Source organism: Biomphalaria glabrata, chromosome 2 (assembly GCF_947242115.1).
Source record: "Biomphalaria glabrata chromosome 2, xgBioGlab47.1, whole genome shotgun sequence".
NCBI classification, from domain to species: Eukaryota; Metazoa; Mollusca; class Gastropoda; family Planorbidae; genus Biomphalaria; species Biomphalaria glabrata.
In genome coordinates, this window is record NC_074712.1 from 29,015,507 (window position 1) to 29,029,546 (window position 14,040).

A 14,040-nucleotide genomic window follows, 5' to 3' on the forward strand; every position below is an offset into this window, starting at 1 on the left:
TGAGGTATCTACTGTGCAAGTTAGCCTGCTACTCTTCCGCTAAAAAAATTCAAAAACCAAATCTGCTATTAAGTAGAGTCCAGCGACTGGTAGAAAATGGTAAAAATACTTTAGTTTGTTGTATTGGAGGGGGAAGGGAAACCACAAACCCCTTTTGGCTACGCTTATGAAATTTGGTGACTGTGGTTTGTTTACGTTGGCAGCACCGGGGCAGTAAGTAAAGTTTCCCTTTCAGACAATGAGGTCTGAGGCAAGTTATGGTTTGAAGACCCTCCCCTCCCGGCTACGCCCATGTGTTATATTATAGGTGTAAGCCTAATTCTCTACAAAATATATAACGTTTGATAATGCATCGAAAACTGGATATATGCATTCGTAGGATTACATAATGTATTCTATTTATACATGTATGTAGTCTGAAAACTATAAACAAAACAATAGCAGCCTAATGAGTTTGAAGCTTTTTGGTATTACTTATAGATTACTGACGTTTCTTCAAAAAATAAGATTGTTACGTCTTACGCATTTCATGTGTCAATCTAGTCATGCATGTTGATCTGTGACTTAAAATATGCTAAATCATTGGTTTCCCTGGCTGACTCAGGCAACCCATTCCATCAAAAGATAAATCTCCTTTCATTAAATAGAGTTTGGACGAGAAGCAAGAAGTAAAGGAAAGATCACTCTATTATTTTTGCGGAGTCACCCCACGAAATAACAAAAGGGAAGGGGGAAGAACACGTGGGTATTCACACGTCGATAAAAATAGCTGCGTGCTGGACTGTCAAACCCTGCCTGCTCCCATCCCCCTTCGTCTTGCGGGAGGTTTGGACTAAAAAGTAAACTATCTTCAACTCTGAAGGAACATCCGAAACATGTAAAACATTTTACAAATAAACATTTTACAAACACTAGATAGCAGGGCCGAACTTAACCATTGTGGGGCCCTATGCGAAACAGATTTCGCGGGGTCAAGTTTGGGTAAGGACGCGGACACTAAGTAAAATTTAAGAGTTTGTATTAAAAAATAAATTCGTCTATGCATTTTATTCCTTCTTTACTACGTACAGAACTACTTTACGAGCCTTGCGTGTAGCAAAGTCATTCAGTATATCATAATAATTCTGTTTCCTTCATAGATTACGCTCAATAGCATGAATTACCAAATGTTTCAATCTATCTTTAAGAATTGTTGACCTCAAGTAATTCTTCATTAGTTTGAGGCGCGAGAAGCTTCTTTATCAGATTACACAATTACGCTTATGCATAATACCGTTTTTATTTATCGCGCGTTGGATTGGTGTTTTCCATATTGAGTGACACCCCAAAATAACAACTTCTGTCTATATATTTCCATATATTTTATGGACTCTTTCTTATATTTTGCTATTTCGGGAGATTTCCAGGGGCTCCTGGTAAATCGACAGGAGGGCGCGGGAAATCTGTTTTAAGTTATAAAATGGTTTAATTTAATATTTGATACACATTGAATTAGCGCGGGTGCTATTAAATTGCGAGTCCAATGAAAGTGCGGGTCCTACTGCGGTCGCATAGGTTGCAGTGGCCTAAGGCTGGCCCTGCAAAATAGCGGCGTATGCTACGCCACCGGTCGACTAGTTATAATAATTTTCATCATTAATGACTTCATGCTAAGCATAAGTTTGTCCTTAATTATAATAGTATAAAAATTGATTTAGATCTAGATTTATTTTTTAATTAAACATTTTTTTGTAAGCCTTAAGTGTTGTATTTTTAGATCTATGTTATTAAAAAAAAACAAAAAGAAACTTACTTTTCTTTTCAAATCGCAGAAAGTAGAGCTTTATACCCATATTGAGCTGTGAACAAGTTGGGTGGTTTGCAACTTCGCGGCTGTGTGTATGTGTTAAAGTTAATTTCTATTAAGTATTGTTAAAGAGCTAATTGTCCATCCCTCTTTTTGGTTAAATTTCATTGGAACCATTAAAAGACGGGGGAGGGAAGGAGCAAAAAAAAAAAAAATGGAAGTGCCATCAAAGGCCCATGCCGACCAGCACAATGAAGATATCAAAGCAGTCCATTCCGCTCTGCATAGCAGAAAGTACGGTCTAACGTTTTGCAAATGATAATACGTACAGTGTACAGTGTATTTTTCTTAATATTCTTGTTGAATTTCAAACAAAATTAATTGTAATAAGAATTTAAAAAAAAAAAAAAAACACAAGAAAACGTGTTCGGGCCTTTGTGTCTTGCTGCTGTCACTTTTTTTTTAAAGTTGTCTGCAAAGAATTTTTTTTTCTTTGGTCGCGACCAGACCGGCCCATTTGATACCGGCCCACCGGGCATTTGCCCGTTTGCCAATATAGCCAGTCCGCCCCTGCTTATTGGTAAATTTTTGGATTGATTCCTGTATTGTCATCGACTGTGAATAATTAAGCAAAGTTTCAAATTGATCCGAGATTGGGAAGTTGGAGAAAAAAAACGCGTCAAAAGTAATAATGTGATTAAATCCATATATACATCCACATCTCTCATTAAGTTGCATTTATTTCCCTTATTTCGATTTCAAACAAAATAATTAATCACGAATAATTATTTATTTGGAATTTTTTTTTGATTGATTCATGTCTTGTCAGGTTCAATGAATAACTGTGCAAACTTTTAACTTGATCCGAGAATGGAAAATGGGATAAAAACATGTTCAAACTTTTTACCAGACTTTTAACAGTCAGACATATAGACAGAGTGAGTTGATATACGTTTTGTAAAAAAAACACCAACTAACCCTAACCCTAACTCCCTGAACACAGATCTAAATTATTCCAAGAAACACATTGATATAAACTTTATTTTGTAATAAGACAATGAGCTCATTATTTATATGTCTTCTTCCAGGTAATGAATTAACCAACACAGAGTAACAAAATGGATTTAGAACTGCATCAAGACTTGACCCTGGACCCTTCCGCATGGGACGAAACGGACACCGGCAGTGATTTTGCATCCCGCAAACGAAGATCTGGAGCTGCAGGAAAGAGAGACAATCCGGGCTCACCAACAGACTCAAGCAGCTCAAATTTGGACGAGCCTTCGGAAAAGAAAAGTCGCAATGGCCGGAAGAACGCTAAAAGGCGGAAAGGCGTCAGTGCTCGCGAGCGAAATCTGAGACGGCTGGAGAGCAATGAAAGGGAGCGAATGAGGATGCACTCGCTCAATGACGCATTTCAGGGCCTCCGGGAAGTTATCCCCCATGTCAATCTGGATAGGAAGCTGTCTAAGATTGAGACATTGACCTTGGCCAAAAACTACATCAAGGCGTTATCCAACGTTATATGTAACATGAGGGGGGAGACGCCCCCGTACAAATTCGAGGATACCTCTGGAGGAAATGTCGACGGCGAGTGGGACGACGCCAATGAGGGCTCCGACCTGAGTGTGGGTGGCCTTCGGGAGGCTTCCCAGAGTGCCATAGAAAATTCTTGTGGTTTATTTGACTCGTGATGCTGTGAATAGGTAGGACTTCCGCGGCGTTTGTTTTTAAATTGGGATGATAAACCACATGAACTTGATGACCTTCTACTGGACTTTCACTTGGATTAGGTGCATTTCACGAGACTAGGTGCATTCCTTGTTTACTAGGTGCATTCCTTGTTTACTAGGTGCATTCCTTGTGTACTAGGTGCATTCCTTGTTTACTGGGTGCATTCCTTGTTTACTAGGTGCATTCCTTGTTTACTAGGTGCATTCCTTGTGTACTAGGTGAATTTTGCATGCATTATGTGCATTTTTTGGACTAGATTCATTTTATCTAAACTTGTTAGAATGCAAGTGAACTAGGCGCACATTAGCTAGGACCAAGTGCATTTCATGTTTACCAAATAATTGCACGTGAAATTTTAAAACAATAGAAAAAAAGCTTTTAAACTTGAGTGTAATATTACCAGGTGAATGAAGGGAAAACTTTGCACTAAAGGCAAGTTCTCAAACTCATTTCTCTTTGTTTCTCCTTTTTTGGAGAGGGAACTCATTTCTTACGCGTAACACAAAGAAATATTGGACTGGATTTAGATATGGCCTGCTAAATATTGGACTGGATTTAGATATGGCCTGCTAAATATTGGACTGGATTTAGATATGGCCTGCTAAATATTGGACTGGATTTAGATATGGCCTACTAAATATTCCAGAAGAGTCGGAAACGATTGTGTGCTAACAATTAGATGCTGAAAAGATAACGAGTGATATGATTTTTAAATTATTTTTAGAACATCTTTTTGATATTGTCATATTTTTTTTTTCGCTTTAATAATGAATAATACAAAAAATATAATATATAGGCCTATTTAAATTCTATTTACCTGATAAGCATTAATTCTATAGAACTTAATTGCTTAAATTATTCTAACCACAGAAAGAGACGTCTAATACTTTCACAAATTTACTTACTTTGACCTATCAACTTTTATCACTCTTTAGCAATGGCTATGGAATAGACCTTTAAATGTACTTCGTATAATAGAGTTGTTGTTTTTTGGGTGAGATGTCTGGACATATGTCTTGCTTTTAGAGAGATGTCTTATATGACTCATCTCTCTCTCTCTTTCTCTCTCTCTCTCTCTCTCTCTCTCGCTCCTCTGTCTTAACCTTTGCTAGCACTTAACTACTAAGTGGTAGGTTTTCATGTTTCTCAGAATTATTTCCTAGGATCTTTCCTTCATCTATGGCCCAATCAGACAAACTCGACTGTTGTCTGCATTGCACCAGTTTTATAGTCTGGCATTTCTTTGACATTATTATTATTTTTGTGGAGATTCTATTTATGTCTATGAGTGTGTTCGTCTATAAGTGTGCGTGTTGCAATATATTACCGAGTCCTTTCAACTTCATTGGTTGTTGTATTTTCATTTTGGTGGCCAGACAAAAATCACGTTACCTCTTTGAACTTTGAACTTTGCTCATGTAGCAATATGCTGATGACCTTGTCCTATCCTGTAACCACCCAGTTTCTTTTTTCTAGGTTTAGTGGCAATAGCATTGCTGTGATAGAAGTAAAGGGAGACTATCTGATTAGTTCAGGAAACATTTCTGTTTTTGAACAAAGTGAAGAGTCTGAACTAGGCTGTAATGAGACAGGAATGGTTGATGAAATATTTATTTATTTTATTTATAAAAAATCTTCTTGACTATGAAGCCACTAAAGGATTCTATATATGTAACTACTAAATGAATATCAAATTAACAGTCTAGTGCCTTACAGTATTTGTACCTTGAGAGCCACTCTCTGCTATTATTGCTCTGTATCACGCAGTACTGTAATGATTAAGTATCTCACAGTACTGTAATGGTTACGTACCACTCAATACTGTGAAAACTAGTGAAAAACGTTTTTTTTTTAATTTTCTTTTGAATATATTTGTTGTTCAATTGAAAAGCTTCTCCCAAGCTCCGTTTCATAATGAATAAGATTTCAGCTTCTGTCTGTCTTCATCTGCAAACATATCTTTAATAGTTACTCTTTGGCTGACTTTGACTAGAGTTAGAAAAAAAAAGTGATTTAGTGTTATGTTATTCAAACGAAAAATGAATATCTAGAATAACAATTAAATATCTATGCCAGAACAGAAGATGCATTTGACCTACCCACCTTGTTCTAAAGTCTGTTGAAATGTTGGGCCACCACAAAAGATCTGCCCATCAGATTTCTCCGTTTCTTTCTTGTTTACTGCTTTTCTAAATATCTCATCAAGTGTACGTAGATAATAAAAAAAACAACAGGGCCGGATTTATGGCAACGCAGACAGTGCGCCACCAAGGGCCTTGTCCTTAAAGTGGGTCTTCTGAATATATATATATATATATATATATATATATATATATATATATATATATATAACGAGTGTACATGTACTTCAATGTATCGTTACCCTGTTTTAAAAAAAAAAGGGCGAAATCCTGCACACTGCCTCTATCTACGTAAATTCAGCCCTGTTAACACAATATAAAAGATGCCTTTATCTAGTATCAGTAGCCAGTTGAAAATACGAAGTCGTTCAGCATTTATGTTTATTTCCTTTTTAAAGCCATCAAAACGTGATATCAAACATTGGATTGACTCAAGTAGAAATCCTCAACTCAATGAAATTTTAGTCATTAACTAGAATAACCAATCTTCATCCCAATCATTCAATCCATGATTCAGTCATTAAGATCTGGCTTGCGGCTGCCTTAAGCGAACATTCCTGGAGCACTGTTCCCATGGTGATCGTCAGAAATTGTTTATTTTTGTATGCCTATTTCATTTCTGTTGATCATTTCTAAATATGTTTTCTCGTAACGCCTTATTTCATCGTCTTCTAACATTCATTGTCACTCGCCAATATGTCAGCTCTTCCAAAGCGTGTTAACTCATGTATTATTGCAAACCCTTTTTACCTATTGTCTTCCCCTGTCTTTCTCCCCCCTTTGTTTTCTTTATTCTGTCTTTCAATATGCAAATTATAACTGCCCAGACTTGTCTAGAACAGATATTTATTTGGTTATATTGAGAAATGGAAATCAGAGTATCGATTATAGGCTTATAGTTTTCTATTTGTATCCACTAGAGAGTTTGAAGACAACAAGTACCTAAAGTTTGTGGGAAATTCGGAGTGATTTTTGTGTTGTAAGGTATACACACACACACACAGAGAATAAACTTTATTATTTTCTTTAGCTTGTGCCTGGTTTCTCAGGAAGTATTCAAAAAAACATTCTTTGAAGTAAATCTTTTGTATTAATGTCATTGAGATGTTTTTGCCTAGTGTGGTATTGTGATGTGATGGCCTTGTGTGGTTATGTAATGTGATAGCCATGTTTGGTATTGTGATGTGATGGCCTTGTGTGGTTATGTAATGTGATAGAAATGTTTGGTATTGTGATGTGATGGCCTTGTGTGGTTATGTGATGTGATAGCCATGTTTGATATTGTGATGTGATGGCCTTGTGTGGTTATGTAACGTGATAGCCATATGTGGTATTGTGATGTGATGGCCTTGTGTGGTTATGTAACGTGATAGCCATATGTGGTTTTGTGATGTGATGGCCTTGTTTGGTTATGTAACGTGATAGCCATATGTGGTATTGTGATGTGATGGCCTTGTTTGGTTATGTAACGTGATAGCCATATGTGGTATTGTGATGTGATGGCCTTGTTTGGTTATGTAACGTGATAGCCATATGTGGTATTGTGATGTGATGGCCTTGTTTGGTTATGTAACGTGATAGCCATATGTGGTATTGTGATGTGATGGCCTAGTGTGGCTGTACTCTTCCTCTGTGTGATGCAATGAATGTGTGTGGTTTTGTGACCTGAACACTTGGTGTGGTTATGTAATATGGTAGCGCGTGGTGTGGTTATGTAATATGGTAGTTGTGGCTTTCTCTCTCGCTCTCTTTGAGTAGATAGCTCCACGTGGCTGCGCTCTAACTTCATGTAATGTGTTAGTATTGTGTCTATGTGATGTGATGTGTGTCTCGACTGTGTGTGATGTCATAGCCTAATGTGTGTCTCAGTTCAAAATAATTCGATGGCATGATGTGTGTCTCGACTCTATGTCTATTTAATGTGATGGCATAATGTGTGTCTTAATTCTATGTCTATGTAATGTGATGGCAGGATGTGTCTCACTCTATCTCTGTGATATGATGGTCTGGAGTGACTCTATGAGATCACATGCAGAATAAATTGTTTTAGATACGCATAAATTGTAGTCGTTTTAACATTAGAGTCATTAACTTTGAACAACAGAAGGGGACCCTTTTAGCATAATACATTTAAATGTGAAGATAACTCTGCTCATTCCTCAATTGACTCATTGCTTTATGAAAGATACTTATTATGGATCACTTTTAATTTATTAAACTCTTTTAAATATATAAAGGCTGTGACATGGATGCCATGGCTTATTATGTGAAATTAATACGATGGATCAATCTTAATATGATATGGCTCAATAGTAATATGCTATGACAATACCATGGCTCAGTCGATCTAAAAATAATAGTTCATGAAGGCTTAAGAATAATATGTGGTGCTAATGCCCTAGATAGCACGTTTATGTGAAAATAGCTGGGTGTCAGGAAGACCATTGAGTGTCTTAATATTTATATATTAAGACACTGTCTTGGAGCCAACAAAATGTACGGAAAAACAATGTCATGGCTCAGTCATGGCCCTGTAGTTGACATTATACATCGGCTAGGAATTACTTTGAAGATCAGTTGTGTGATTTGTAACGAATAACTGAAATGTCTTGTAGAAAGAATTGTTTAATACGTTTATCCGTGTGTATAGATAGTGTACAAAAATCTTTGACCTAAGTAACATTGTGCATTTAAATATTGAAATTGAAAGGTCAAGGGTCATAGTTGGCACGAGCTTCTAGACTGCCATCTGTAGTACGATATTGTTGTTTCAAAGAGCATGATAGTCTGATACGGATGTGATATAACATGTCTAGCCATCAAAGGCAGGTTTTAATATATACTAGAATATTTAACAAATCTGTTGGGACATCGTTTGCATCTACAATGCAAGTTAAGATCAGTGTATTTTCCTATATAACTCCGATGACAACATCTGGTCTGTAAATTATGTACATAATCAATGTAGCCGATATTTCTTTTATTTACAATCTACAAGCTCATGCAATACCTTCATGAATGCATCCATAATATATTAGAAAAATTTTATCTTTGACCAATATATGTGTACATAGTGTTATATTGTCTTCGCATTATGTAATAATTCTTTGCTTTCTTTGTCTCTTGTTGGACTGGTATTTTTCCTATTAATATAACATTTGTGTCTTTATTATGGACTTTTAATTTATTTATATTATGTCATTTATTTATTCCTTATCTTGTAACTTTTATTGTACGGTTTATGATTGGATCTACTAGACATAACAGAATTAGGAATACATATGATTGGATCTACTAGACATAACAGAATTAGGAATACATATGATTGGATCTACTAGACATAACAGAATTAGGAATACATATGATTGGATCTACTAGACATAACAGAATTAGGAATACATATGATTGGATCTACTAGACATAACAGAATTAGGAATACATATGATTGGATCTACTAGACATAACAGAATTAGGAATACATATGATTGGATCTACTAGACATAATAGAATTAGGAATACATACGATTGGATCTACTAGACATAACAGAATTAGGAATACATATGATAATTGAGCGTATGTTTGGTACAGCTGGTATCGATTTTGACTATATTATGGAATGATTACATGAAACTGTATTCAATATCGATACTCCCTATTTCTAACTCTAAGTTGCATAAAGGTGACCAGGTGTATAAATAACGTAGGCGTCATGCAATGATAATACATTGTCTCCCCCATTGTTGGGGGATTTACACAAAGCTGTTATCTACGTTAAAGAGATTTCCTCCCCCATAGTTGGTAATAGCACAAATATGTTATGTGGCATACAGGCAATGCCTCTCTCATAGTTGGTGGTTAACACAAGGCTGTTATGTACATACAGACATTGTCTCCCTTTCATTATGTGCTCTATTCATTCAATAACAAAAACAAAACGCACGCTGTTTACAATGGAATAGTCTTACAATTTGAGAAGACAATATGGGACAATGTTAAAAGCATTATAGATGTAGCTTTCAAAGGGAAGGAACTACTTGGTTGCTCTGTTGTCACTGTTCAAGGAAACAACAACAAAAAAACTCTTTCAAGATCTGGTGGGCTTAGCGTTCTCGATCGATCTGTTGGCGGAGTTGTCCTGAGAGCACTAAATCTGACTTCCATTCTGGTACACGCATGCAAGCTGTCTTTGTTTTTGTATTTCAACATGCAACATCTCACAATAGCTGTCTTTGTTTTTGTATTTCAACATGCAACATCTCACAATAACTGTCTTTGTTTTTGTATTTCAACATGCAACATCTCACAATAGCTGTCTTTGTTTTTGTATTTCAACATGCAACATCTCACAATAGCTGTCTTTGTTTTTGTATTTCAACATGCAACATCTCACAATAGCTGTCTTTGTTTTTGTATTTCAACATGCAACATCTCACAATAGCTGTCTTTGTTTTTTGTATTTCAACATGCAACATCTCACAATAGCTGTCTTTGTTTTTTGTATTTCAACATGCAACATCTCACAATAGCTGTCTTTGTTTTTGTATTTCAACATGCAACATCTCACAATAGCTGTCTTTGTTTTTTGTATTTCAACATGCAACATCTCACAATAGCTGTCTTTGTTTTTGTATTTCAACATGCAACATCTCACAATAGCTGTCTTTGTTTTTGTATTTCAACATGCAACATCTCACAATAGCTGTCTTTGTTTTTTGTATTTCAACATGCAACATCTCACAATAGCTGTCTTTGTTTTGTATTTCAACATGCAACATCTCACAATAGCTGTCTTTGTTTTTGTATTTCAACATGCAACATCTCACAATAGCTGTCTTTGTTTTTTGTATTTCAACATGCAACATCTCACAATAGCTGTCTTTGTTTTTTGTATTTCAACATGCAACATCTCACAATAGCTGTCTTTGTTTTTGTATTTCAACATGCAACATCTCACAATAGCTGTCTTTGTTTTTTGTATTTCAACATGCAACATCTCACAATAGCTGTCTTTGTTTTTGTATTTCAACATGCAACATCTCACAATAGCTGTCTTTGTTTTTGTATTTCAACATGCAACATCTCACAATAGCTGTCTTTGTTTTTTGTATTTCAACATGCAACATCTCACAATAGCTGTCTTTGTTTTTGTATTTCAACATGCAACATCTCACAATAGCTGTCTTTGTTTTTGTATTTCAACATGCAACGTCTCACAATAGCTGTCTTTGTTTTTTGTATTTCAACATGCAACATCTCACAATAGCTGTCTTTGTTTTTATATTTCAACATGCAACATCTCACAATAGCTGTCTTTGTTTTTGTATTTCAACATGCAACATCTCACAATAGCTGTCTTTGTTTTTTGTATTTCAACATGCAACATCTCACAATAGCTGTCTTTGTTTTTTGTATTTCAACATGCAACATCTCACAATAGCTGTCTTTGTTTTTTGTATTTCAACATGCAACATCTCACAATAGTCGCATTTCACGTTTACTGGACGTGCGACAGTTTAAACTTGACATTAGAGCACTCGGAAGTTGTCTTGACATTAGAGCACTCGGAAGTTGTCTTGACATTAGAGCACTCGGAAGTTGTCTTGACATTAGAGCACTCGGAAGTTGTCTTGACATTAGAGCACTCGGAAGTTGTCTTGACATTAGAGCACTCGGAAGTTGTCTTGACATTAGAGCACTCGGAAGTTGTCTTGACATTAGAGCACTCGGAAGTTGTCTTGACATTAGAGCCCTTATAAGTTAGTTACTTGATATTAGAACACTCCAAAGTTTGTTGAGCAGTCGAACGTTGATCAAGGTTTTCAAAAATTTCAAATTTTCGAGTGACTAACTTTTATTTTTTTTTTTTTATGTCACTAGTTATGTTAGTAGCACTTCTTCCATGGATCCTGTTCCCTCTTGGTCTTCCTAAGCTTTACAGACACTTGGTCAGACAGGTTCTTGAGATATAACCAAAGTCAACCAGTATATATATTTCTGACTACATTCCTTTGAACTTTCTGGCCAGATTTTGGCAGTATCTGGCTACATTGTTTTTCAAATATTTGGCTTCATTCCACTAAGTGACTGGTTTACATATTGAACATTTACAGCAAGCTGCTACGTGTATAAAGTGTCTTAATATAACAATTGGTTGCCTGTGTAATATTGACAACGGAACTTATTTTGTGGCTATAACTCTATTTGATTCCATGACACTCAGTTTGACGAAATTCTCCTTCTGTGTGAATTGAAGTCTTAAAACTAAACCACAAAATATTGACAAGCTTAGTCGCAATCCAAACCCATTGAGACCATTTCCGACTATGTTTGAATCTCCATTTAGAAATCAATAACTAGCTGAGTTACTTCCCATGACCTAATGCTAGAAAACAGTTTGCTTTATTCGCTCCCTTGAAAGACAAAACTCAAACGCTTGAACTTGTTAAATGAAGGCATATCCCCTCTAAAAAGATAAGAAGGAAAGAGGTCACAGCGATGTAAACACTTGTTCAATGAAGTAGAGAATCAATAAAGGTCCACTGTCCGTTAGACAAAGCTAATCCCCATTGACCGCGTGTGTAACTAAATGCACTTTGAAAACTATTATCACTCCTGACATTCTCTTTCGCTGCAAGTGATTGTGCAGTTTGTAGAAACATTGGACTGACATGAAGGTGCTCTTTGTCTACAGAAATTAACAATGTACAAATATCGGTTCAATTACAACCTCCATTGGGAATTCGTCAACAAATATTTTTTTAACTTGAAATCAATCAACAACTTGTTCAACACACGTGTGACACATTTAACTTTACAAAATTTAATATCTGTCTGTGCTAGATGATGACTTTAAAATATTTGTCTGTGTTAAATGATGACTTTAAAATAATTGTCTGTGTTAGATGATGACTTTTCATTGTGACGTCGAAATAGATACCTGTTGATTTGTTTAGTTCATTATTTCATTATTAAGGGGAGACTAAGGATGAAATTACCTTCAATACAAAATTTTGAAATTATGAATCTCTCTTTTTGTATCCTTTACACGGAAAAGAATTTTAAAATATAATTAATTGTTGTTGAATTTAAAAAAAAAATACATGCAAGTACTTTTATAGACACATACAAAATGGTTTGCATGAATTAGCATGGTCAAAAAAACAACAACAAAGTCACTCGAATAACCGTAAAAACCCAGATAAACACGGATTCAGGGGAAAGGCCAGAGTGTCCGACAGAACACAGCTTCAGGACATAAATGGATTGTTTCACTTGACCAACTGGTCTAAGTATTATTGTACATGGCGTACCTTTGTTCTAACATGAAACATGAGTAGCCCAAACACTAATTGCCTTTATATTGCAGCAGGGAACAGGAACTGGCGAGAGCTAATGATCATTTATAAATAAATCCTAGCCAGGTTTTTTTTTTACAAAACACCAGTGGATATTTGTTAACATTTTTATTTTGTGACAGGGAAATTAAAAAAAACAACTTTAATAATGGACGAAACAAAAAGTAACATCTGTCCACATCACTTTTGGTTTGAAGCTCAAATATTGATGATGTAATATAAAGATTTTTTTTTAGTGTCTTGGTCAATTTTTTTTCACTGGTTTTCATGCTTTGAAATCTGTTGTTTGGTGATGAGCTTAGTTTCAGATCTAATTGTATGCTTTGAAATGTGTTGTTTGGTGATGAGCTTAGTTTCAGATCTAATTGTATTTGTTCACTTTGGTGTATTGGACAAGCTTTAGTCTGTGGATACAATTATCTATTTATTGCATTGCGCTAGTCAATAGTAGCTCAGTACTCGTACCAAATCAAAATTTTAGAAAATGTGTTTGCTAGCAATGAGTTTAAGTCATTAGAGAGACTGACGTCATATGTGACTTTGAAGACTTGGTTCTTGTCAAGTGTATTACGCTAAAATTTTGATGAGATTATCATATCTTCTTATCTTATACATTACGAGGAACTAGGTCAAAGAATAAACCTGCCACTCATTGTAGATTTTCTTGTGAAAAATAAATATTTATTTTATTTTTAGGCCATGTTTCGTTTGTTTTCATTTTTACAAATCTTACATCAACTCACTCTGTCTGTATGGTACAACTTTGAACACAATATTTCTCCCACTTCCCAGTCTCAGATCAAGTTGAAACTTTGCACAATTTGTCATTGTTTCTAGCAAAACATCAATCAGTCAAGACCTTAATGAATAAATAAGTAATTAATTATATTTGTTTGATGTTGAAAAGGGGAAAATAAATCTTACATTAATGAGATACATTGCTGTAAACGGGGAGCTCTTCTCCTTCTTTGATCTTTGAAGTATAATCGAATTTGTCCTGGACATGGGTGTAGCCAGAATTTG

The 14,040-nt window shown here is 35.5% G+C and overlaps 1 protein-coding gene across 8 annotated transcripts in view; it reads left to right on the plus strand.

The window, feature by feature from the left end:
• Positions 1-13,715, plus strand: part of LOC106064754 (protein dimmed-like) — a 91,448-nt gene extending 77,733 nt beyond the window's left edge. For 7 of the 8 annotated variants that reach the window (XM_013223368.2, XM_013223367.2, XM_056019903.1 and 4 more), the window contains exon 2: positions 2,875-13,715. In XM_013223368.2, the coding sequence (XP_013078822.2) occupies positions 2,905-3,480 (576 nt within the window). In that variant the 5' untranslated portion in view covers positions 2,875-2,904 and the 3' untranslated portion in view covers positions 3,481-13,715. The remainder of the gene's footprint in view (positions 1-2,874) is intronic. The other variant, XR_008776528.1, reaches the window with a different exon arrangement.
• Positions 13,716-14,040: the final 325 nt, after the last annotated feature.